At 39.5% G+C, this 25,072-nt stretch overlaps 1 protein-coding gene across 2 annotated transcripts in view; it reads right to left on the bottom strand.

The window, feature by feature from the left end:
- The window catches only part of MCMBP (minichromosome maintenance complex binding protein), a 67,604-nt gene extending 46,552 nt beyond the window's left edge, over window positions 1-21,052 (bottom strand). For both annotated transcript variants that reach the window (XM_030839397.3, XM_030839398.3), the window contains exon 1: window positions 20,749-21,052. In XM_030839397.3, the coding sequence (XP_030695257.1) occupies window positions 20,749-20,806 (58 nt within the window). In that variant the 5' untranslated portion in view covers window positions 20,807-21,052. The remainder of the gene's footprint in view (window positions 1-20,748) is intronic.
- Window positions 21,053-25,072: the final 4,020 nt, after the last annotated feature.

Genomic DNA, 25,072 nt, shown 5'->3' with positions numbered 1-25,072 from the left:
TCTCCCACATATTTTTCTGACTCACCTGAGATTACATTACACACATCATTTATTTTTACCTTTAAATAGTTCAATGTGTTTCCTAAGAATAAGGAGATTATCTTATATAACCACAGTACTTGTTATCAATCTCAGGAAATTCAAAATTGATACAATACATTTTATCTAATCTACCATCCATATTCCAACTTGTCATTTGACCCAACACTATCCTTTATTGCACTTTTTCCACTTCAGTACAGGACCCAGTCTAGAATCACATACTGCTTTTAGCTATCGTGTTTTTTTAATCTCCTTTATTCTGGAACAGTTCCTCAATCTTTATCTCTTATGACACTGACACTGCAGAATACAAACCCTTTATTAAAAAATAGAAATCTCCTCACTGGGTCTGTCTGACGTTTCCTTATGAGTAGATTGCAGTTACGTGTTACCAGTCAGAGTGCTACATAAGGATGCTGTGCCCTTGTAGGTACATCATTTAGAGACAAGATGTCCATCTTCCCCTCATCGATGACGTTAATTTTCATCACCCAAAGTGACAGCCAATTTCTCCACTGTAGTTACTTTCTTCCCCTTACAACTAATAAGCAATCTACAGGAGATACCTCAGACAATTATCATGAAACTTGCCCTGCTCCCAAGATTCAGCATCCATTTTATGCTTCTTGCAATGATGATTGCAAAATCAGAGAAAGGTGTTTTTAATGTCATGTTAAAGAAAACCAGACTTTGAAAAATTATGGGAATTGGTCAAGACCAAAGAGTGAATCATCAACAGAATTAGGAATATATGTTTTCATGAACTAGAACTACCTAACCATAGCTGGTCAGTACTTCCACCATCACACAGGTACCATACTCATCACACAGGTGCTATGGAGATGTGGCGTAAAGGAATTTTGTCTATATTTGTTGTGGAGCTGATTCTGTTAGAAATACTCATAAAATCCTGCTAACACCATGCTGCAGCAGAGATTCCAAATGCTTTCACTTAACTGAGCAAAGGACAGTTCTTAAAAAGAACTCGTGGAGGTGAAAAACGAGGAAGTGATTCTGATGTGCAATGAGGGTTAAATCTACTACTAGTAAACCAGTCCTCAAAGCTTGGTCCCCAGACTAGCAGTATTAGCACCACCTGAGTGGTTGTTAGGCAAATTCTTCAGCCCATCCAAGACCTACTGAATCAGAAACTCTGGAGGTGAAGTCTAGCGATTCATGTTTTAAAATACCCTTGAGGTGATTCTGATGCACACTAACATTTGAGAACCACTACTCTACTAGACACATGCCAATAAATGATTACTGAATTGGACGGTGGGGGGAGGGGACCAGAATGGGTATTTTTGCTTCTAGTCCAAATGGATGTTTAAAGAAAAGACCTACATGCAGCCATGACTGTGAACACCACTATGCTGACTGCATTTGTGTAAGAAACTTGAATATACCACATCACAGGTGATGAGGCTACATCAAAGAGTGATTGGGAAGCAGTAAGTTACTTCTAAGTAACTTACATGCATACAAAATGTTCTTAAGTAAAGGCCAGCTTACTAATATCTGGTACTGCTGGACAATTAAAGGACTGCAATAGATAATTCCAAAATTATCAAGAGTACAATAACTGGGCTTCCCTGGTGGCACAGTGGTTGAGAATCTGCCTGCTAATGCAGGGGACACGGGTGCGAGCCCTGGTCTGGGAGGATCCCACATGCTGCGGAGCAACTAGGCCCATGAGCCACAACTACTGAGCCTGCGCATCTGGAGCCTGTGCTCCGCAACAAGAAAGGCCACAATCGTGACAGACCCACGCACCGCGATGAAGAGTGGCCCCCGCTTGCCACAACTAGAGAAAGCCCTCGCATAGAAACGAAGACTCAACACAGTAAAAATAAATAAATTAATAAACTCCTACCCCCAACACCTTCTTTAAAAAAAAAAGAATACAATAACTATCCATTATTTATTAAGCCTACTGTGTGCCCAGCACTCTGCCAGGTGCTATCAGGATATTTAAAATTGAAGGAACTTAAAGCTAAGATAAGCTATGGATAGAATAACAGGCAAAAGCAAAGAAGAGAAACTAACGTAGGTCAAAAAAATCTCAGTGAGGGCTTCTGAAAGAGGTGTTTGAGCCAGGCCTGGGAAGAAGGGTAGAACTGAAACATGTTGAGGTATGAGGGATGGGCATATTCCAGACGTAGAGCACTCTGGGGGAAGAAAGAGTAATGGTAAACCAAGGACAAGGATGGACACTACCAGAAATTCAAATACATGGAGCACAAAGTGCCTGGAAAAGAATAAAGCTACTGAACAAAAGGAAGAGGAGGCCAAACACATCACAGAGTTTTCAATGCCAGGCTACAGATCTGCTCTCTATTCACAAACAATTCACCTTTATATTTCCAGGGTCTAGCAAGGGCCTGGGACATAGCTATCGGAGTTAGAGAAATAAACATTAAATAAGTACAATGTAGAGAAAATAGGTTGTTTCGCAAGACTAGCATCCATTTCCCCTTTTTCTAGTGACAGTGCCTCTTTTTGAGGGAGGAACCACAGCACCGTTACTCCCAGCCCAAGGGTGGACCTGACCTAGACCTCACAGTGGTTCTGATGATCAGTTTAGGGATGCATCAATCAAGGACAATCCTGGGAATAAGGCTTAGTAGCTGGGCTCAACATTATAGGTTATAATCCCGCAGCTGCATGTGGCCACAGTGACCAAGGTCTGTCTGAAAACTAAGCCATCCCAGAGGAAAGTGGAGTAAAAAGGCTGATTTCTGTAGACACAGTGTGAAGTATTTGGCTGTAATTGAGCCTGACGTTAACCCTCTCAGGAACCGTTACCTGAGACAACGTATTCATCTTCTCTGGTTTAAGCAGAATCGAGTTGGGCCATTTGCAACCAAGAGACCTGCTGAGCACACACATATCACTCTATTATATTTCCCATGAATTCCTGGCCATCTGAATGTGGGCACCACTGCACTCAATCCTGCCCTAGTTTAAGTGGTCAGGGGAACTGAGGAACAAAAAATATATACACTTTCACACTCTCACCAACAGCATATGAGGGTTCTATATAACCTCACCAACACTTGGTCTTGTCAATCTTTTTAATCCTAGTCATTGTGCTGGGTATGCAGTAATATTTCACTGGGGTTTGAATATGCATTTCCCTAAGGACTAGTGATGTACACCTTTTCATATGTTTATTGACCATTCCAATAAATCCTTTTGTGAGGTGCCTGCTTATTAATTTTGCCCATCTTTTAAAAAAATGATTTTGTTGGGAATTCCCTGGCAGTCCAGTGGTTGGGACCCCACGCTCTCACTGCCAATGGCCAGGGTTCACTCGCTGGTTGGGGAACTAAAATCCCACAATCCACGCAGTACGGCCCCAAAAAAAAAAAAGATTTTGTTGTGGCATCAATGATTTGTACAAATTTTGTGTATTCTGAATGCAAGTCTTTTGTCAGATATATGTAGGGCAAGTATTTTCTCCTAATCTGTAGCTTGCTTTTTGACATTCTTAATGGTGTCCTTTGATGGGAAGTTTTCAATTTTGACGAAGTCCAACTTTTCAATTTTTTCTTTTATGTTTACTGACCCCAAGGTCATAAAGATATTCTCCTGTTTTTCACTTTTCACATTTAAGTCTGTAATCCATATCAAATTAATGTTTTTGATTATAGTGTGACATAGACATCAAGGCTCATTTTTTTCCAAAAAGATATCCATTTGTACCAGCATTATTTAATTAAACAACTTTCTAGCAGTAAATTGCTTTGGCAAACAGAGTAACAATTAACTGTCACACATCTACCAAAGAGAAAATATGCAAAAAATAACCACTCACTAAACATATGCACTCACTAAACCCATGGTCAAAGACAGGAACTTCACTCATACACTGCCAATCTTTCCTGCTATAGAATTAGCAAACTATCATAGTTCCAAGTCCATCAGTGATGAGAAATAGATGTTGTGACTGGGGGAAAGTCTCCTGGTTGGTCCTCAGCAGCAATAAATGATAGATTTTTTTAAAATAAATAAATAAATAAATTGCTTTGGCACTACTGTCAAACTCAACTCATTGTATTTACGTTAATGTATTTCTAGACTTTCTGTTATGTTACACTGATCTAGTTGTCTATCCTTATGCCAATACCATATTGTTTTAATCACTACAGCTTGATAGTTAGTCTTAAAATCAGGTAGTTATGTTCTTCATCTTTGTCTTCAAGTCTGTCTTGATTATTCTAGATCCTCAAGTTTTCTAAATAATTTTGAGGAACAACTTGTTGACTTTTATATAAAGTCTGCTGAAATTTTGATTAGGTTTATATTGCATAGTATAGATTTGAGGAGAACTGAAATCTTAACAATATCGAGTCTTCCAAGCTATGAACTCTCCCATGGGAGAGAGCATAAGGAAAACTATGTATAAATTCCAAGAGACTCCATCTGTCTTTTCCCCTTATGATCCGGCTGTGTATCCTTACCATGCTGCTTTAATAAATCTTAGCCAGGAGTACAACTACATACTGAGTCATATATGTCATTTTAGTGAATCTCCAAACATACGGTTGGTTTTGGAACCCCCAACACATAAGTGTATCAATAGTTCATTTCTTTTTTATTGCTGAGTAATATTCCACTGTTCAGCCGAACTACAATTTGTTTCTCCATTCACCTGTTGAAGGACATTTAGATGGTCTCCAACTTTTGATGACTATAAATAAAACCATTATAAACACTTTTTGTGTGAACATAAGCTTTCATTTCTCTAGGGGAAAAACCTAAGAATGCGACAGCTAGGTATATATATATATATGTACGTGTGTATGTATATACACATACATATATATATGTATATATTATTACGACTAACATTTTAAGATTCTGCCTATTTCCCAGAGTGGCTGTACCATTTTGCATTCTCACCAGCAAGGTATAAGAGATTCAGCTGTTTGCATTCTTACCACTACCTGGTATTGTCAAAATTTTTTAAAAATTTTAGCTCTAGGGCTTCCCTGGTGGCACAGTGGTTGAGAGTCCGCCTGCCGATGCAGGGGACACGGGTTCATGCCCCGGTCCGGGAAGATCCCACATGCCACGAAGCGGCTGGGCCCATGAGCCATGGCTGCTGAGCCTGCGTGTCTGGAGCCTGTGCTCTGCGACGGGAGAGGCCACAACAGTGAGAGGCCCGTGTATCGCAAAAAAAAAAAAAAAAAAAAAAAAAAAAATTTTAGCTCTACCAGTAGTTGCGATATCCCATTATGCTTTAAATTTGCATTTCCCTAGTGACTAATGATACTAAATTCTTTTCATGTGGTTATTTGCCATCCTTATATCCTCTCTGGTGAAGTGTCCATTCAAATCTACTTAAATCTTTTGCCCCTTTTTAAACTGGCTTAATAATCATTACATTTTCCTTATATATTCTAGATATGTCCTTTATCTGATATATGATTTTCAGGTATATTCTCTCAGCCTTTCATTTGCCTAACAATGCTTTTGCAAAACAAAGTTTATAATTTTGATGAAGCCCAATTTATCAAATTTTTGTTTTTATGCATTGTCTTTGGAATTATGTTTAAGAACTCATAGCCAAACCCTGGGTCATGAAGATCTTCTCTTTATTTCTAAAAGTTTAACAGTTTAAACACTTAGATCTATGACCCATTTTGAGTTTGTTTTTCTATAAGGCATGAGATTTAGGTTGCAAGTAATATTTCTGCATTTAAATGTCTAATTGTTCCAATATCTTAGTTGAAAATAATCTTATTTTTCTATTGAATTGGCTTTTGTATATTTGTCAAAAGACAATTACGGCAACAAGAATGTGCCTTAAAAACATGCTAAGTGAAATAATACAGACAAAAAAGACAAATACTGTATCCACTTATATGAAGTACCTAGAATAAGCAAATGCATAGAGACAAAAAGTAAAACTGAGGTTCCAGGTGGGCAATGGAGGGAGAGTGGACCTGAGAGGAGGGAACTCCATTTTATCTTGAGTGAGTCTGGATAGTAGGTGGCCGTGGTAGACAGAATAATGCACACCCCCCCCCCGCAAAGATGTCCACATTCTAATCCCCAGAACCTGTGAATATATTGTTACATGGCAAAAGGGAATTTAGGCGGAGCTGACCTTAAAACAGGGAGATTATCTGGGGGGATCCAAGGTAACTACAAGGGTCCTTAAAAGTGGTAGGAGGCAGAAGAGGAAGTCTGAGTAAGAAGATGTGAGAAAAACTTGACCAGCTGTTGCTGGCTTTGAAGATGGAGGGGGGCCACAACCCAAGAAATGTTGGCAAACTCTAGAAGCTGGAAAAAAGACAAGGAAGTAGATTCTCCCCTAGAGCCTCCAGAAAGGAATGCAGTCCTGCTGACAACTTGATCTTATCCCAGTGAGACCCAAATCAGACTTCTGACCTCCAGAAGTGTAAGATAATAAATTTATGTAACAAACGCTGGAGAGGGTATGGAGAAAAGGGAACCCTCCCACACTGCTGGTGAGAATGAAAGTTGATGCAGCCACTATGGAAAACAGTATGGAGGTTCCTCAAAAAACTAAAAATAGAGTTACCATATGATCCAGCAACCCCGTCCTGGGCATACATATGGACAAAACTATAATTCAAAAAGATACATGAACCCCTATATTCACAGCAGCACTATTCACAATAGCCAAGAAATGGAATCAACCTAAAAGTCCATCGACAGATGAATGGATAAAGAAGATGTGGAACATATATACAATGAAAACTACTTGACTATAAAAAAGAATGAATGCCACTTGCAGCAACATGGATGGACCTAGAGATTATCATACTAAGTGAAGACAGAGAAAGACAACTACCATATGACATCACTTATATGTGGAATCTAAAATATGACACAAATGAACTTACCTACAAAACAGAAACAGACTCATAGAGAACAGACTTGTGGTTGCCAAGGTGGAGGCAGGTGGAGGAGGGATGGATTGGGAGTTTGGGATTAGCAGATGCGAAATAGTATACATAGAATGGATAAACAACAAGGTCCTACTGTATAGCACAGGGACCTATATTCAATATCTTGTGTAAACCATAATGGAAAAGAATATAAAAAAGAATGTGTGTGTGTGTGTGTGTGTGTGTGTGTGTGTGTGTGTGTGTGTATATATCTGAATCACTTTGCTATACAGCAGAAATTAACACAACATTGTAAATCAACTCTACTGTAATAAAAAAATAAATTTATGTTGTCTTAAGCAACTAAATTTGTGGTAGTTTGTTACAAAAGAAATAGGAAATTAATAGGGTGTTTTTTAAGGAATTGGTCGATTTCATCCAAGTCGTTCAATTTATGCCCAGAGAGCTGTTTGTATTATTCTTTTCGTGTCTGTATTATTCTTTCACATGTCTCTAACAGTATCTCCCATTTCGTTCCTGATGTCAGTAATCTTTGTCTTCCTTTCTTTTTTCTTTGCCAGTCTGAAGATGCATATGAATTTTATTGATCTTTTTGGGTAAAAAAACAACAAAACACCCAACGAGCTTTGGGTTTCATTGATTTTCTTTTTCTTCTGTTTTCAACTTCATTCATTTCTGCTCTATATTATTTCCTTTGTTCTGTATGATTTGCGTTTATTTTGCTCTTCTTTTCTAGTTTCATAAAGTATAAGCTTAAATTATTGGTTTGAGACCTTTCTTCTCTTCTAATAAATGCCCTTGAAGTCTCTCAGTACATCTTTGGCTTATCTCACAAATTTTGATATGTTGTGTTGTCATTTTCCTTTAGTTTAAAATATTTTAAAATTTCCCTTGTGACTTCTTTTTGATCCACAAATTGTTCAGAATGTTATTTTCACAAGTCTGAATTTCTTGTTATCTGTTACTGATTTCTATTCTAATTACATTATGGTCAGAGAACATACTTCGATGATTCCAATTCTCTTAGGTTTGTTAAATATTTGTTTTATGACTTAGGATGTGGTTTACCTTGGTGAATGAATGTTCCATGTGCACTTGAAAAGAATGTGTATTCTGCTGTTGTTAAGTAGAGGGTTCTACAATAGTGAGATCTATTTGACTGATGGTGTTCTATATCCTTGCTGCTTTTCTCTCCACTAGTTCTGGTACAGTTCTGCGAAGAGTAGTAGCATGTCCGACTATAATTGCAGACTTGTCTATTTCTCCTTTTAGTTCTGTCAGTTTCTGCTTGTATTTTGAAACTCTTGCTAGGTGTATTTACATTTAGGTCCTCTTGGTGAATTGACTATTTTATCATTATGTAATGCGCCTCTGATTCTTCTTCTCACACAACCTTTCCTAAAAAGAATTTAAAATTTAAAAAGACTCCAATAAAGAGGTAGACACAGGATCCAAGAAACAACAGAATTCATGAACGCAATGGAAAAAAAAAAAATCCCAGTATGAAAACTAAGCAACAAACCTAAAAAGCAACTGACACAAATTAAAGGAGTGATTCAACAGGCTCATTAAAGAACATCCACGAAAAGATAACAGTCTGGAGTAAAAAAATGATGTGAATAAAATGCCAGGAGAACTTAGTGAAAATGATGTCAAAATTCTCTTCAATGGGGAGAAAATGCAATAATACAAACAAATATAAGTAAATTAAATTTTAACATAAGAAAATAAGATACATATATACCTGACATAGCCTCCAAAATACATAAAGCAACAACTTTCAAAACTAAAGAGAAAAAAAATAAAACAGCAATCACAATTAGACTTTTCCACAGCTCTCTCAAAACATAAATTAAGCACAAAACACAAAAACAAATAATATGGCAAAATGAATAAGATAATTAATAAATTCTCTAATAAATATATAAATATCCAAACAGAGAGTGCATTTTTTAAGTACACAGGACATTCACAAAAAGTTCTATGTACTAGCCACAAAGGAAACCTCAATAGATATGAAACATACAATGTTTTCTGACCAAAATGTGACAAGGTAAGAACTCAATAACAAAAGGAAAGCTTAAAACAACTGCATCCTCATGTCCTTGATGATTTAAGAAAAAACAAATAAACTTATACTATTAAAAAATCCTTAGTTTAGAAAGGAATATGGAGTGATAATTATCAAATACTCTTGGATGACAAAGAAACCTGTACAGGTTAATATCTGTGGGCTACTAAAGTGGCGTTTAGGAAGAAAGTTACAGATTTTAACACATTTATCAAATACCAAGAGAGAATGGAAATAGATGAGTTTATTAGCATTCAAGTTAAGAAGCTAAAAAAAGAGCAATAGGGACTTCCCTGGTGGCGCAGCGGTTAAGAATCCGCCTGCCAATTCAGAGGACACAGGTTTGAGCCCTGGTCCGGGAAGATCCAACATGCCGCGGAGCAACTAAGTCCGTGCGCCACAACTACTGAGTCTGCGCTCTAGAGCCCGTGAGCCACAACTACTGAGCCCACGTGCCACAACTACTGAAGCCCGCGCGCCTAGAGCCCGCGCTCCACGACAAGAGAAGCCACCGCAATGAGAAGCCTGTGCACCGCAACAAAGAACAGCCCCTGCTCGCCGCAACTAGAGAAAGCCCACATGCAGCAACAAAGACTCAATGCAGCCAAAAAATAAATTAATTTAAAAGAAAAAAAATTTTTAATTAAAAAAGAAGAGCAATAAAACAAACCAAAGAGTAAGAAAGGAAATAAAGCTAAGAGCAGACATCAATGGAATGGAGAACAAAAACACCAATACAAATGATTAATATTAAGACAGACAAATTTTCTGGCACGCCTGTACAGGAGAAAAAGATAAAAAGAAAGAAAGAATAAAATATACAAATAAATAAAAACAACAGGATACAAATAAGACACAGAACTATAAGGAAAAAGTAACAAAACTTTAAAAGGAGAAATGCTATAGATAAATACTAAAAACTATATATAATATCATGAAGTATGAACTAATAATTTTGAAAATTCAGATAAAATGGATGAATTTCTGAAAAAATATAAGTTGCCAAAATTGGCACAAGATTAGAAGACTGAGTTCTTATTTTTATCACAATTTGGTCAAAAAAAAATTGTAGGTCCAATATCAATGAGAGAAACAAAAGAAACAGTAGCTAATCCTTCCTCCCAATCCCATGAAGTCCCAAGTCCAGAAAATTCTGCAAAGTTTCAGGGCAACTTCACAAAAGATAAAGAAGCAAAACTCCTATATAAACTATTAACTTCTGAATCCAATGGAATATATATTTAAAAAATCATGTTCAAGCAGTACTTTTATCCCAATAATGCACAAGTTTGTTATTAGAAAATCTATTAGTGTAATCTGCCACACTAAAAGATTAAAGAAAAAAAAAATGACCTTCTCGGGGGATACAGAACCAAGCATTTGATGAAGTCCAAGACCTATTTTATTATGAAAAACTGTAAATTATGGCTTGATATTAAACCTTGGGGTTTAAGAGAAATGATTTGACCTTGTTCTTAAAAGACTATTCTTAAACCAAAATAATTTAATGACAAGATTGTACTCCAGCTTACTTAGTTTATACATGGTAGTTTGCACCTCTTAATCTCCTACCCCTATCTTGCCACTCCTTCCTTCCTCTTCCCCACTGGTAACCACTAGTTTGCTCTCTATATCCATGTATTTCTTTTTGGTTATATTCAGTAGTTCATTTATTCTGATTTTTAACCTTTCTAACATGATCAGACAAAGCACAAATTATAGTCACAGATAGAATATAAATATTATAAACTTTGGTAATATACAATGACTGACACAAATTGGGTAGAAGCAATGGAGGGCAGTAAAGAGACACTAATTTCCTCAGTGAAAGCCTTGAATTAGTATCTAAAATTGTTGGAGGAAAAAAGAACATGCCTGTAAATCTAAAAGGAAAGCAACAGAAGAATTAAAAATAGTATAAGTGAGAAACCAGAAGCTTTTTCACTAAGAACGGGAACAAGGTAAGGATGCCCCCTCTCTCACCACTCCTTTTCAACATGGTACTGGAGTCCTAACTAATGCAGTAAGACAAGGAAGGGAAATAAAGGTATATGGATAGGAAAAGAAAATAATAAAACTCTCTGTTTGCAGACGACATGATTTTCCACATAGAATACCCAAAAGAATCAACCAAAAAAACCCTCCTGGCACTAATAAGCTATTAAAACAAGGTTACAGAATGCAAGGCTAACATACAAAAGTCAATCACTTTTCCTATGTACTCCCAGTGAACAAGTAGAATTTGAAATTAAAAACATAGTATCATTTGTAGTAGCATTCCCCAAAATTAAGTTCTTGGGTATAAATCTAACAAAATATGTATAAGATCTAGAGGAGGAAAGCTACAAAACTCAAAAGAAATCAAAGAAGAACTCAATAAATGGAGAGATAGTCCATGTTCATGGAGAGGAAGACTCAATATTTTTAAGATGTTGGTTTTTCCCAACTTGACCTATACATTCAATGAAATTCCAATCAAATTCCAACAGGTTATTTTGTGCATACTGACAAACTGAATCTGAAGTTATAGAGAGGCAAGAGACCCAGAATGGCCAGCAATAGTGAAGAACAAAGAACAAAGCTGGAGGACAAAGAACCCTTAAAACTCAGTAAGAAAATGAACAACCCAATTAAAAAATGCGTCAAAGACCTGAACAGACACCTCACAAAAGAATACATACATTGTGACCACCTAGAGGGGTGGAATAGGGAGGGTGGGAGGGAGACGCAAGAGGGAGGAGATATGTATAGGAGATATGTATAGCTGATTCACTCTGTTATAAAGCAGAAACTAACACACCATTGTCAAGCAATTATACGCCAATAAAGATATATTTTTAAAAAAGAATATATACAGGTGGCAAATAAGCAAAAGATGCACCACATTGTATATCATTAGGGTAATGCAAATTAAAGCAACAATGAGCTACCTCTACACTCCAAAATCCAGAATACTAACAAATGCTGGAGAGGATGTGGAACAAGAGGAACTCTCATTCATTGCTGGAGGGAATGCAAAATAGTACAGCAACTCTGGAAGACAGTTTGGCAGTTTCATATAAAACTAAACATACTCTACCCATACCAATGGCACTCCGTGGTACTTACCCAAAGGAGTTGAAAACTTATGTCCACGAAAACCCTATACACAAATGTTTATAGCAGTTTTTATTTGTAACTGCCAAAACTTAGAAGCAACTAGGATGTCCTCCACTAGGTGAATGGATAAGTAAATTGTGGTATACCCAGACAATGGAATGTAGTGCCAAAAAGAAATGCACTTATCAAGCTAGGAAAACACATGGAGGAAACTTAAATGCATATCACAAGTGAATGGAGCCGATCTGAAAAAGCTACATACTATATGATTCCAACTATATAACATTCTGGAAAAGGCAAAAAAAGCTATGGAGACAGTAAAAAACAGATCAGTGGTTGCCAGGGGTTAGAGGGGAGAGGAGAATTAACAGGCAGAGCGCAGAGGATTTTTAGGGCACAGAAACTATCCTGTATGCTGCTATGATGAATGTATGTATGTACATATTATTATACATTTGTCCAAAGCGACAGAATATACACCACCAAGAATGCACCATAATGTAAACTATGGACTTTAGGTGATAATGATGTGTCAGTGTAAGTTCACCAATTATAACAAATGCACCACCCTGGTAGTACATGTTGATAACAGAGGGGAGACTATGCATGTGTGGGGCAGGAGGTTATTTGGGAAATCTCTATGTCTTCTGCTCAATTTTGTGGTGAACTTAAAACAGCTCTAAAGAAGTCTTCAAAAATGAGGATGGGGGGAAAAGTACACACTGAGACTCAAATGGAAGTAAAATATATACTGTTTAGAATAATGGTTGTAAATTATAAATTTTACCAAAGTATAGTAGCTAATGTTTAGTGAACACTTAGAAGACTGTGCCAGGCACTATTCTAAGCACTTTATATGCATTATCTCATTTAATCCTTTTAACAGGCTTAAAAACTGGATTCTCTTATTAGTCCCATTTTATAGATGATAAAATTGAGGTAAAGAAAGGTTAATTAATTTGACATGTTCACACTCAAAGTTAGGAAGTAAGAGGGGCCAAGCAGTGACCTACTACAGAAGTGGTAGGAGTAGTCTACCCTAAGTGCTAGCAATAACAGATACATTTCCTGCAGAGAATTTAAAAATAATAAAACCAACTAAAATTCATTCTGCTTCTACCATCACTCTGAATTGGCAATTCTAAACCATGTCAGTGATAAAATATTCTTCCTTGGAAAATCTTTTGTTGGTATTAATCCCAAACAATTGTGGGAACTAAACTAAAACTACTGCTGAGTTTTAGTAATACATGTGGTAGTGTCAAATTAGCACATTTTTACTACTTAACCTTTAATGAATATTGCATTCTACATAGAAGGTAATTTGAAGAATCCTCAGTTACACACTTGGCTCCCAACAGACACAGCTACATGAATATGTCTGGATAGTAAATTTCTCAGTGGTACAGAACAGTCCAAATTTGGTTAGAGCAGTTAGTATCCCCCAAGCCCTGTGGTACTCTAGAGTCCTACATGTATACAAAAGATTTTAAATAAACAAACAATAACCCAGTGATTGTAAAGATGAAGAAGGAGAACTTGAGTTACTTCAATTCTATCTTCCATGGGACAACTTGTTGGAATTGTTATTTGTGTTTAATAAATCAGTGAAACAGTGAGAAGTGAGAGGTGCAGTAGGTGCAAATTTTACTCATACATGAAAATTTTACTGAATCTGAATCATATCTTAAAATTGAAATGTATTCTTTTTAAATGGCTATTTGTTTTAAAGCTAAAGAATGAATTATGAAAATATGTTAGTAACATCAGTGGAAAGATTTGGTATCTCTCTAATTTGTGTCTTTTGCAGATGTTTCAGTTTTATCAAAATTCACTTATTAGTCATCAGACAATTCTTTATATAAAATATTATGATATCAAACTATAACTAAAAGACCAAAATTCAAACTATTAGGTAGGTATAAACACTACCAAGTAAACAGTTGAGTTTTGTCTGCTGAAACTTGCTAATACAAAAAATTCATTAATTATACAATTAATACAAACTTATTCAAATCTAAAGTGTGGTACCCATACCACATGAAACAACATCAACATAACAGAACTCAACAACAAAAAATTCTAAAATGGGCAGGGAGAAATTGATAGAAGCAATGTCTAGATCTATTTTGAAAATATGTAATTACCTTAAGCACTGCATATAGCTTTATTTCATGATTATTACTGAAAATAATTCTGTAGTATAAAGAAGGGAGATATTAAAAAATGATTATAGACAAATATCCTGGGTATGGCCCTGTAGTTAAGCAGCAGTCTGGCTCTAGAATCTGTAATCTTTTTTGTTTTGTTTTTTGTTTTAACATCTTTATTAGAGTATAATTGCTTTACAATGGTGTGTTAGCTTCTGCTTTATAACAAAGTGAATCAGCTATACATATACATATATCCCCATATCTCCTCCCTCTTGCGTCTCCCTCCCACCCTCCCTATCATAGAATCTGTAAACTTTACTATTCTCTATTACCAAAAGAACTAAACGCACTACACATTCAATGCAATCCCTATCAAAATGCCAAGTGCCTTTTTTTTTGCAGCAATGACAGACTGATCCTAAATTCATATGGAAATACAAGGGATTCTGAAGAGCCAAAACGATCTTAAAAAAAAAAAAAACAAATTTGGAGGACTCACATACCACTTCAAAACTTACTACAGGGCTTCCCTGGTGGCGCAGTGGTTGAGAATCTGCCTGCCAATGCAGGGGACACGGGTTCGAGCCCTGGTCTGGGAAGATCCCACATGCCGCGGAGCAACTAGGCCTGTGAGCCACAACTACTGAGCCTGCGCGTCTGGAGCCTGTGCTCCGCAACGAGAGGCCGCGACAGTGAAGAGGCCGGCGCACCACGATGAAGAGTGGCCCCCGCTTGCCGCAACTGGAGAAAGCCCTTGCAAAGTAAACGAAGACCCAACACAGCCAAAAATTAAAATAAAGAATTATTCTGCAAAAAAAAAATAAAAACAACTTACTACAAACCTACAGTAATCAAGACAACATAGTACTGGCAGAAGGGTAAACATATAGATCAACGGAATGAAATTGAGAGTTCAGAAATAAAGCTATACATCTATGGTCAAATGATACACACACACACATTTTTTAAACAAAGTTGCCAAACCCATTCAGTGGGGGAAGAATAGTTTTTTCAACAAACAGTGCTGTGGGGCTTCCAGACTGGTGAACACAACCACATACTGAAAGGGTAGCACACCCAAGTTCCATGGAGACAGAAGCTCTTCCACAAGGGACCCTTCCACACCTTGCCCTATGTACCTCTTCATCTGCATCCTTTATGATATCCTTCAAAATAAACTGGTAAATGTTAAAACACAAACACACACACAACATGCTGGGACAACTAGATATCCACATGCTAGAGAATGAATTCGGATCCCTACCTCATACCATATACAAAAATTAATTCAAAATGGATCCAAGACCTCAATGTAAGGAGCTAAAACTTAAAAATTCTTAGAAAGAACATAGGTGTTAATCTTTGTGACCTTGCATAAGACAATGGTTTCCTAAATATGACAACAAAAGCATAAGCAACTAAAGGAAAAAGAGATAAACTGGACATCATCAAAATTAAAAATTTGCATCAGAAGACACTATCAAGAAAGTGAAAAGACAATTTATAGAATGGTAGAAAATATTTCCAAATCATATATCTGATAAGGGTCTAATATTCAGAATATATAAAGAACTCTTATAACTCAACAGTAAAAGACAAAACCCCAATTTAAAATCTGCAAAGGGGAATTCCCTGGCAGTCCAGTGGTTAGGACTCTGCGCTTTCACTGCAGAGGGCGCAGGCTCAATCCCTGGTCGGGAAACTAAGATCCTGCAAGCTGCGTGGTGTGGCCAAAAAAAATAAAAATATCAACAAAAACCTGCAAAGAACTCGAAGAGACATTTCTCCAAATGAGATATATAAATGGCCTATATGTATATGAAAAGACACTATTATACTATTATCATTACAGTAATACAAATCAAAATCACAATGAGATACCAGTTCACCCCCATTAGGATGGCTATTACTAATAAAACAATAGATCATAACAAGTGTTGAAGTGGACTGGAGAAATTGGGACCCTCACACATTGCTGGTGGAAGTGTACAATGGTGCACACACTTTGGGAAAAAGTTCCAGCATAAAATTACCAGATGGCTCAGCAATCCCACTCTGAGACATATTCCCAAGAGAACTGAAAACATATATTCACACAAAAACTTGTACATGAACGTTTACAGCAGCACTATTCACAATAGCCAAGTGTTCACCTATGGATAAATGAATAAACAAAATATGGTATATCCATACTATGGAACATTATCTTTGGTCATAAAAAGGAATACAGTACTGATACATGTATCAGTACTGTACAAATACAGTACTGATACATGCTACAACATAAATGAACCTCGATAACATTATGCTACGTTAAAGAAACCAGACACAAAAGGCCACAAGTTATATGTGCCCATTTATATGAAATGTCCAGATTAGGTAAACCATAGACAGAAGTAAATTAGTGGTTGCAAGAGGAGGGAGGAGGGGGCAGTTGGGAGTGGCTGCTAACAGATAATGGGGCTTCTTTCTGGGGTGATGGAAATAATGTGGTGATAATTGCACTCATAGTGAACATACTAAAACCCAATGAACTGTACATTTTAAAACAGTGAATTTTATGTTATATCTCAATGAAGAAAAAAGAACTATAATCGGAAACAGTTAAAACTGGTGACCTCAGTGGGAGAAGAGCAGCATACTTCTACTCTTCATTTAATACTATCATGCTGGCTTTTTTTAACCATAGGCAAGTTATTATTCAATAATTTTAAAATGCATATATGTACACGTATATATATCCACATATATGCACATGTATAGATATATGTATTTATGCTTCTGCCACAGCTGCCCAATCCATTCATCTTCTCTGAGAACTTCCCCCACTGCTGAGGTATGGGCCTCAATAGTTACGACTATCCTACATAACACTGCCCTGGCCATAGCTGACTAGTGGACCCCTGACTCCACGGTGGGCCAATCAGATTCTCTAACCCTGGAATTTGGGATTGAGATAAAGATGCTAGCTCAAGTGGGTTGGAACTGACAGGTGAAACTGGGAGCTGTGGAACAGAGAAAGATAAAGTTTGTGTGCAGAGATGAACATAGCCTAAGGGAGAAAAACTGAGAAGCACTGCTTGGTTGGATTCCTGCTAGTTTTCCAATTCCATTCAGCAGTCTCTTGGGATACCAAGCCACCCTCCCTGCCTTTGGGTTTTATAGCCTTATAACAAATCACTTTTTTTCAGTGGTCTAACAAGGGCCAGGTGGTAGGAGAGATCGAAGGTGGATACAGACAAAAGGGGGTGAACTGTCGGTACAGAATCATGGTGACAATAAAAAAGCAGACAGACTTTTAGATGATTTTATTATTGCTTTAAATTCTCTAAACTGCTAGTGATAAAATACTACTCCTTTCCCTCCTCCACACACCAACGTCCTTTTTTTCATGAGCTAGTCTAGTTCTAGTTCTGTTAGATATGACCAAAGTGCCTTGAATATAATCAGAACTAATAATCCTGACCCAACCAGCAAAGTGAAGAGAACGTACATAAAGAATCAGTTGATAAGCATTCCTACTTTTCTGAAATTAACAGCAGTTATTAATTCACAGGAAAAAAACTCCTTCTTTAAAATAAAAAATGATTAAAAGAAAAAGAAGCATACAAAACTTTTTCTCATCTAAGATTCCTGCTCTTGTTTAAGGGAAGCAATTTAATATGGGTCAGTAAATGAACAAGCACTGTGGGGACTGAGCCATCAGCATTACGCACATAACAGAGCCCAATAAAGTATTCCTAAATCTTAAGCCTTTGGCCCTCAAGAGTCTACATATAAAATCTTTTAGAAACTGGTACAGAAACATAAAAGGCATTTTATGAAGGCTTATAGGAAAAAAATTACATACGAACAGTTGTAATATGGCAGATACAAATTCAAAATATGGATTGGTTCACAAAGATGAATTATGATTCATACAGTTATGACTGGCCTCTAAGAGAATTTCAAAGTTTCTTATCCAAACTAAGAAAAAAGAATTAGGATTTGCATGTGAGAGTAACTCATACCTGGTACGATCACATTGCATTCTCTGAACCAATACAATGTCCACCAGGACTGTCCTTAGTTTAGATTTGTGGTCACAGTAACCACCACAATTTATACCATTTCTGATTGATTAATCAGTCTTTCCACTGCCTCTCCTCAGCAAATGTTCACGGAGCCCTTCTGATGTACAGGTATATTCTAGGTGAATAAAGCAGATACACGGCCTGAATTCCCAGGGTTAAAATACAGCCGAGGAACCCAAGAAACAAGTGATTTCAACAACATGCTTTACAAGCTAATTTCTAGGCCACACAGGATCCTATAATTACATGCAGCAGGAGGTACCTAACTGAGGTTCCCAAAGGAAGAGTAAGATTTAGCCAGGAAAGTGGCCCTGGGAGAGGAAGTGGGGACCAGGCAAAGGAAATAGCCTATGCAGAAAGCCTAGAGGCAAGGTTCAAAATCAAAGAACTGAAAAAAGGTTCAATATGAGGGGGAATATAGTGATGAGGTCTGAGAGCTGGGCAGGGGCGGGGCCCAGAAGCTTCATAAACCACAACAGACGGGCACTCCTTTTCTATCTGGGGGAAAGATGGATTCAAAACAATTTCCTACTAAACCAAAAAGAGTCTACAAGTTTAACACCTCACTTACTTCTCACCTGTAAATGCTGTTATGATAAAGTTATTCAATATATTCACAGTGATAGGAAAATATAGCAAAAATATATACTATACATCAGAACAGCTTCTACAAAAACATCATGACTGTAAGTATTAGTTGTTTTCTCTGTAAGACACACCTGTATGAGAACAAAACATTCTGGAGGGAAACACATCCACAAGGTCCAGGTTCCCACAACACTACACAAACTTTACAAAATACTGTGAAGCCAATATTTTATATCCAAATTACACCTTTTGTACTATAATGAGGCGTCTGCCTCTTAGGATCATACATGCAGGAGACAAAATCTGACACAAATACATTCAAATATATACCAAATATAAAATCATCTCATTGATCCAGCAAGACTAGGATAGGGGTATTTCTCATAAATAAATTTTCTAAACATCAATAACGGGAACTTCACCCTTTAAGCACCAAAACTTACTTTTGAAAGATTTTTCCTAAAAAGTACTTACGCCCCTGAACCCTCCTAAACCTACTGTGCAACTTAATCTTCACTCCACATTTTGGTGCCATCACTTTGGAAATCAATTATTAGTTCCAGTATTCATTACGAACATCAATCACTAGGATTCAGTGGAGAGGTATATGCCCCTTCCTCAAAAGCACCCTTGATGGATATACAGTGATTCAAAAAAAAAATTTTTTTAACAACATATGCATAGTTCTAAATTTCTTCTTTATCAGGTTGTCGGTGTTCACTGCCTACAGTCCGGTTGCCTATCCAGCCCTTCTCCTCATTTGCTGCTTCTAGTTTCAGCCTGGGAAACCAGCTAACTAAACTAGTTCAAATTATAAGGAAAATGAATGAAGATTTGTTGAGTGAGCCTTTCCTGCAAGAAGTACACACATTTTCTGCCATCGGTTTTGGCTGCTGGGGACTACTGAGCTTCTTAATAGGCGTTCTCACTAATATCCCACAACGTCTTAAGTGAGGAAGGCCACTCAACAAGTTTAAGTTACCTCCTGACACGTCAGGTGTTCTGATCTAACACACTGATTTCTGTTCGGGTTTGCGTCTACCACTCCTAAGCGCAAAACACATGGGGGTTGTGGCCAAAATGCCTAGTTAACTGCAAACAAACCTAAATTTTCCTTACCAGAAAAGTGGCATTAGCAATAATTGCAGCTAAAATTTACTAAGCTTGCCTGCCACATTCTAAGCTCTTTCTATGTAGGAGCGCGTTTGAGTAGTTCAACATTTCTTGCTACCTCTGGCACAAGAGGAGATGGAGACCCGGCTGGTTTTAAAGGCACCCTTAAAGAAAAATTAAGCTGTTAACACTATATCTTATCTCGAAAAGAAAGGATGTGTGTAATACAGGAGTTAGAGCCAACTTCTGCTGCGAGGGAGCGAGTACTCCCCCGACACACCGGAAGTTTTGAAATATCCTGCAGGCTTCCCCCAGGCAAAGTGCTGTTCCTTCACCCCATCTCCGCCGGCCCTCGCGAAGGTTCAAGGGCCCCTCCGAGCTGTGCCGCACGCGGGGCTCGGGCCGCCAGCGGGGCTCGGGCCGCCAGCAGGGCCAAAAAGGGAAGCGAGGCCGTCAATCACGGCCGCCCGCCCGCCCGCTCCTCGCGGCGTAACCTCGGCCGCTTGCGAATCGCGAATCGGGCAGGTGGGAGGCACCTGCGGCCGGGCCCGGGAAGCCGCGGCCCGAAGTTCGCTGTGTGGAACGCCGGCCAGCGCAGGCCCGGCTGGCCGTCTCGGCCGCGCGAGCCCTCGAGGTAGCCCCGCGTGGGGCCGCGCGGCGGGGCCGGGCCCGGGGCTCCGTCAACTCGGCGGCCCCCCTAGCCCGCCCCCGGCGCCGCCACTCACCGAAGAAGCCCTGCACGATCCCCAGCGGGTGGCTGAGCCAATCCTCCCCACAGGGCATCTCGCAGACGGGCCGGAGCCGGCGCGGCCCGGCGTCCCGAGCCGCTGCTCCTCTTCGCTGGCTCGGCCGCTTCTCGCCCGCGCCCTCCCACGCAGGGTGAGCCTCGCGGCGCGGGCCGCCCGGCCTCCCCGCGCCTCAGAGAACGGCGGCTGTGGCTGCGGCAGCGAGGCGCTGCCGGAGACGGGCAGGCGGCGCGTGCGGGCCCCCAACCTCCACTTTGCACAATGGCGGGAAATAGGCGCCGCCGACCGCGCTGCCTGCGACCTGGGTGGAGCTCGCGCGGGGAGAGGCGGCGGGAGCGCGCTGCGCGGTCCCGCGGCGGGGAGGCGGGGCGGGCCTGCTGGGGGGAGGGGGGCGGGCCGGGGAGGGGCGGGGCCGCGGCGGCAGAGCGGCCGCCATCTTAGAAACGGGCGAAAGGAAGGGCAGGCGCGGCCTCACGATCCGGAGCCCGGCGTCGCAGGCCGAGGGAGGTGTTTTGCTGGGTGTCACTCTGCAGGACCGAAGGGGGAAAACTCCCGGGGTCCGGTTTATACATTTATAGTGCGAGCCCTTGCACAGGCTTTGCAACAGCCCCAAAGCACAAACCCAAAGAGACCTCAAAGTTATCGCTGGGCAAAACTAGAGTGTAAAGCAGCCTTTGGTGTCTGCCCACCTCATGGCGTCCTCTTGGTGTTTTTTTGTTTGTTTGTTTTTGCCGGTGGCAACTCTTTTTTCTGGTTCCCTGCCCGAAACCCTGTGTAGTGACTTTCCTTCAGCTGGATCAAGTCTTACCCCACTGAGGAAGGTGTACATTTAGATAAAGGGGACTTTGAAAAATCCCAAGCTCTCTTTCTGTTATCTCAGGCACTGCGGAGGGACTAGTTCCTGATTGAGAGGCAAGTTCATAACTGTGAAAACATACCCTGGCCTGTGTCTGCCTAGAAGCTGGAAACAGCCGAGGAGCTTTGGCGAGGTTCCTACAGGACGTGTGTGTCAGGACACGCTCAGAATGAAGACGGTGGCATCACCACACACAAAAGATCAAGTCAACAGTAACCTTTGAATGAGGAAATTTGGGAAATATGCAAGTTCTGTAATGAAACAGCCCCTAGGCCTGGAATATATCTGAGAAATCCCAGTCTTATCAGCTGAAATATGGCGTATTAACGGAAGGATCTGAATGGAGTCTAGAAAGTGGGGAGCTGGAGAACCTGAACTCAGGTCTCAAGCCCTCCTTAGGGCAAAAGGGGTTATTTTGTATTTGTCACCGTGAACTGATTACATTCTGCACCCGGTATCCAGGGGTCAAGGTTGTTTGAATCCGCAGATGTAGAAACTGCAGGTATAGAGGGCCGGTCACCCAGGGCCACTGTTCTATGCCATTTTATATAAGGGACTTGAGCATCCGCAGGTATCCGTGGAGTCCTGGAACCAACTCCTTGCAACTAATACCCAGGGATAACTATGACTGGCGTACTATATCATACATCTGGCTCTGATGAGTTTGGGGGAGCTGTTTCAAATTTTTGGCATTACCACCACTTTGTTCATTCATTCATTGAACAGAGGGGGTTGCCAAGTCCCTGGTATTGAATGGAGAAACCCCCTCTTTAGCTTTGTGGCCAGTAATACACAAATTAAATATATGTCATGAACATCTGCTTTTATTTATTTATTAATTTATTTAACTTTTTGGCTGCACGGCAGGGCGTGTGGGACCTTAGTTCCCCCACCAGGGATCGAACCCCTGCCCCCTGCATGAGAAGCACAGACTTTTAACCACTAGACCACCAGGGAACATCCCGAACATCTGCTTTTAAATTGTGATAATTTCAGATTTACTTTATATGAAATTTCAGCTGGATAGCAATTCAGCAGTGGCTAGTAACACTTAAGCTTTTGGTTTCTACCTCTGTATTCAGTGATTTGTAAGCAAACAATTGCTCAGATTTTACTTAAAGAGACACTGTGATTCTACTGAAATGTAATTACTTTATAATGTTAATAATTTCACCCTCTAATTTTCCTGGGGCAAGATGTTTTGACACTACTAATAAGTAGTTATGAAAATTTAAAAGGCCAAGGGAAGGTCCCTGAGAGTACTTCTCTATGGCAAGTTTTCTCTTCCCACCACTGGTAATCACACTTCTGCCCCCACCCCAAGTCCGTATTTTTAAGGAGGATGTTACGTAACACTGTCTACAAGTGATTACCAAAGGCATTGGAAATACTGGGGTGAAAAAGGGAGATACCATCCCTGCCTTCATGGTATGTATGGTTCAGTGAGAGACTTATTACTAAATAACTATTCATTTACAACCATGATAGGTGCCAGGCAAGAAAAAGTGAAGTTCTATAAGAGGAATGAACAGCACTATCTATTCTAGTGAGGGAGTCTTGTGGGGAAAGGATCCTTCAGGGATTTCTTGAAAATGTGACATTTACACTAGGACTTGAAAGATAAATAAGAGTTAGCTAGGTGAAAAGTGTGAGGGAAAAGTGTTCCAAGCCTTAAAGGTAGGAAAACAAAAACTTGAATAGAAAATTAAAAGAATCACAATTTATTGCATGATATGGCTATCAATAGTGTTTAAATAGCATAATAATGTTACAATTTCAATATTAATCTAACCAACATTATAATTTTGTGTGTGTGTGTGGTACGCAGGCCTCTCACTGCTGTGGCCTCTCCCGTTGCGGAGCACAGGCTCGGGACGCGCAGGCTCAGCGGCCATGGCTCACGGGCCTAGCCACTCCACGGCATGTGGGCTCCTCCCGGACCGGGGCACAAACCCATGTCCCCTGCATCGGCAGGCGGACTCCCAACCACTGCGCCACCAGGGAAGCCCCTAACCAACATTATAATTTTTTAAAATATTTTTAAATTTATTTATTTGGTTGTGCCAGGTCTTAGTTGTGGTAGGCAGGCTTCTTAGTTGTGGCATGCGAACCCTTAGTTGCGGCATGCATTTGGGATCTAGTTCCCTCACCAGGGATCAAACCCGGGCCCCCGGCATTGGGAGCGTGGAGTCTTCTTATCCACTGCACCACCAGGGCAGTCCGTATAACTTAACTTTAGGAGGCTAGGGGGATGAGGATATATAGGATTCATATATGTGATAAGGACAAAGAAGACCAAAAAGAGCAAAATCCTCATCTTTCATCTGGGAAGTCAACACATAATGCAAAGGAGAAAAAAAGGAACAGAAGTGACATGTAATCATGTTAATTTAAAAATATAGAAATACAGAAAGAATCAGCAGAAAGAATTGAATGTAGTTGCCTCAGGATGGGGTAAAAATTTCTTTTAAACATTTGCTTGTTTTCTATATACTTATCACAAATTCAGCCTCAGCTGCACTAAAATTTCCACCAGATCCTTAAAGCAATGATTTTGGTATTTGTATGCTGCCTTGTTCCCCGGCACCTAGAACAGTGTCTGACATCATAGATGCTCAATAAATATTTGCTGAATGGGTAAAGCACACTTTCCATCAATTGCTCAAATCTCCTCTCTAGATATTTAGAGACATCAGCTATTTTATATACTTTATTTTCTTGGACATCTTTCCCAAAGCCCTTTTGCCTATTCCACTCTGGCCTTTGTTGCCTTCTACTTCTTAGGATCTTCTACCACCATTATCCTAACTCTTCTTCAGGATTCATCTGTTCATTGAGACTTTGAAAAAAGTCTGTTCTCTCCTTCCAGGGCTATATAAAGTTTTCCCAGGGAAGAACTGCATTTCCTAGCTACAGAAGCGTAGCTGAGGTTGGTTGCCTGGCTAGGGACTACATTTCCCAGCCTTCTTTGATGCTAGGTAGGGCTGTGTGATTAGGTTTACCAAAGAAACATGAGGGAATGTGACATCTGGAACTTCCACTTCAATTTCTTAAACATTTGGCCCTGGATATGTTCTTTGCTCCTTCCTGATGGATGGGATGGTGATGACTAGAATGACCTTGTGCTAAAGTCAGCCTGGATTTTTATAGGAACATTGCATTCCGAGATCTCTTTCTTAACAGCTGCTAGCATTACCCTAAATAATACAAAAAGTATTATCAGAAGTGGTGTGCTGTCGTAACAAATAGAAAATAACGTGGCTCTAGTTTAGTGGTTGGATAGTGGATGACAATAGGTGAAAGACAAAATGTCTCAGACAATGAAGGAGGTGATTTTATTCAGCCTGTTGCAATAGGGAGAACACGCATTCAGGACATTTTTAAAGAAGAGGGGTAAAATTTGAGATTTTATAAAACAAGGGAGTCATTGAGGATGGGTAGGGGTGA

Source organism: Globicephala melas, chromosome 16, assembly GCF_963455315.2.
Source record: "Globicephala melas chromosome 16, mGloMel1.2, whole genome shotgun sequence".
NCBI lineage: Eukaryota > Metazoa > Chordata > Mammalia > Artiodactyla > Delphinidae > Globicephala > Globicephala melas.
This window is presented reverse-complemented; position numbering and strand designations above follow the sequence as displayed.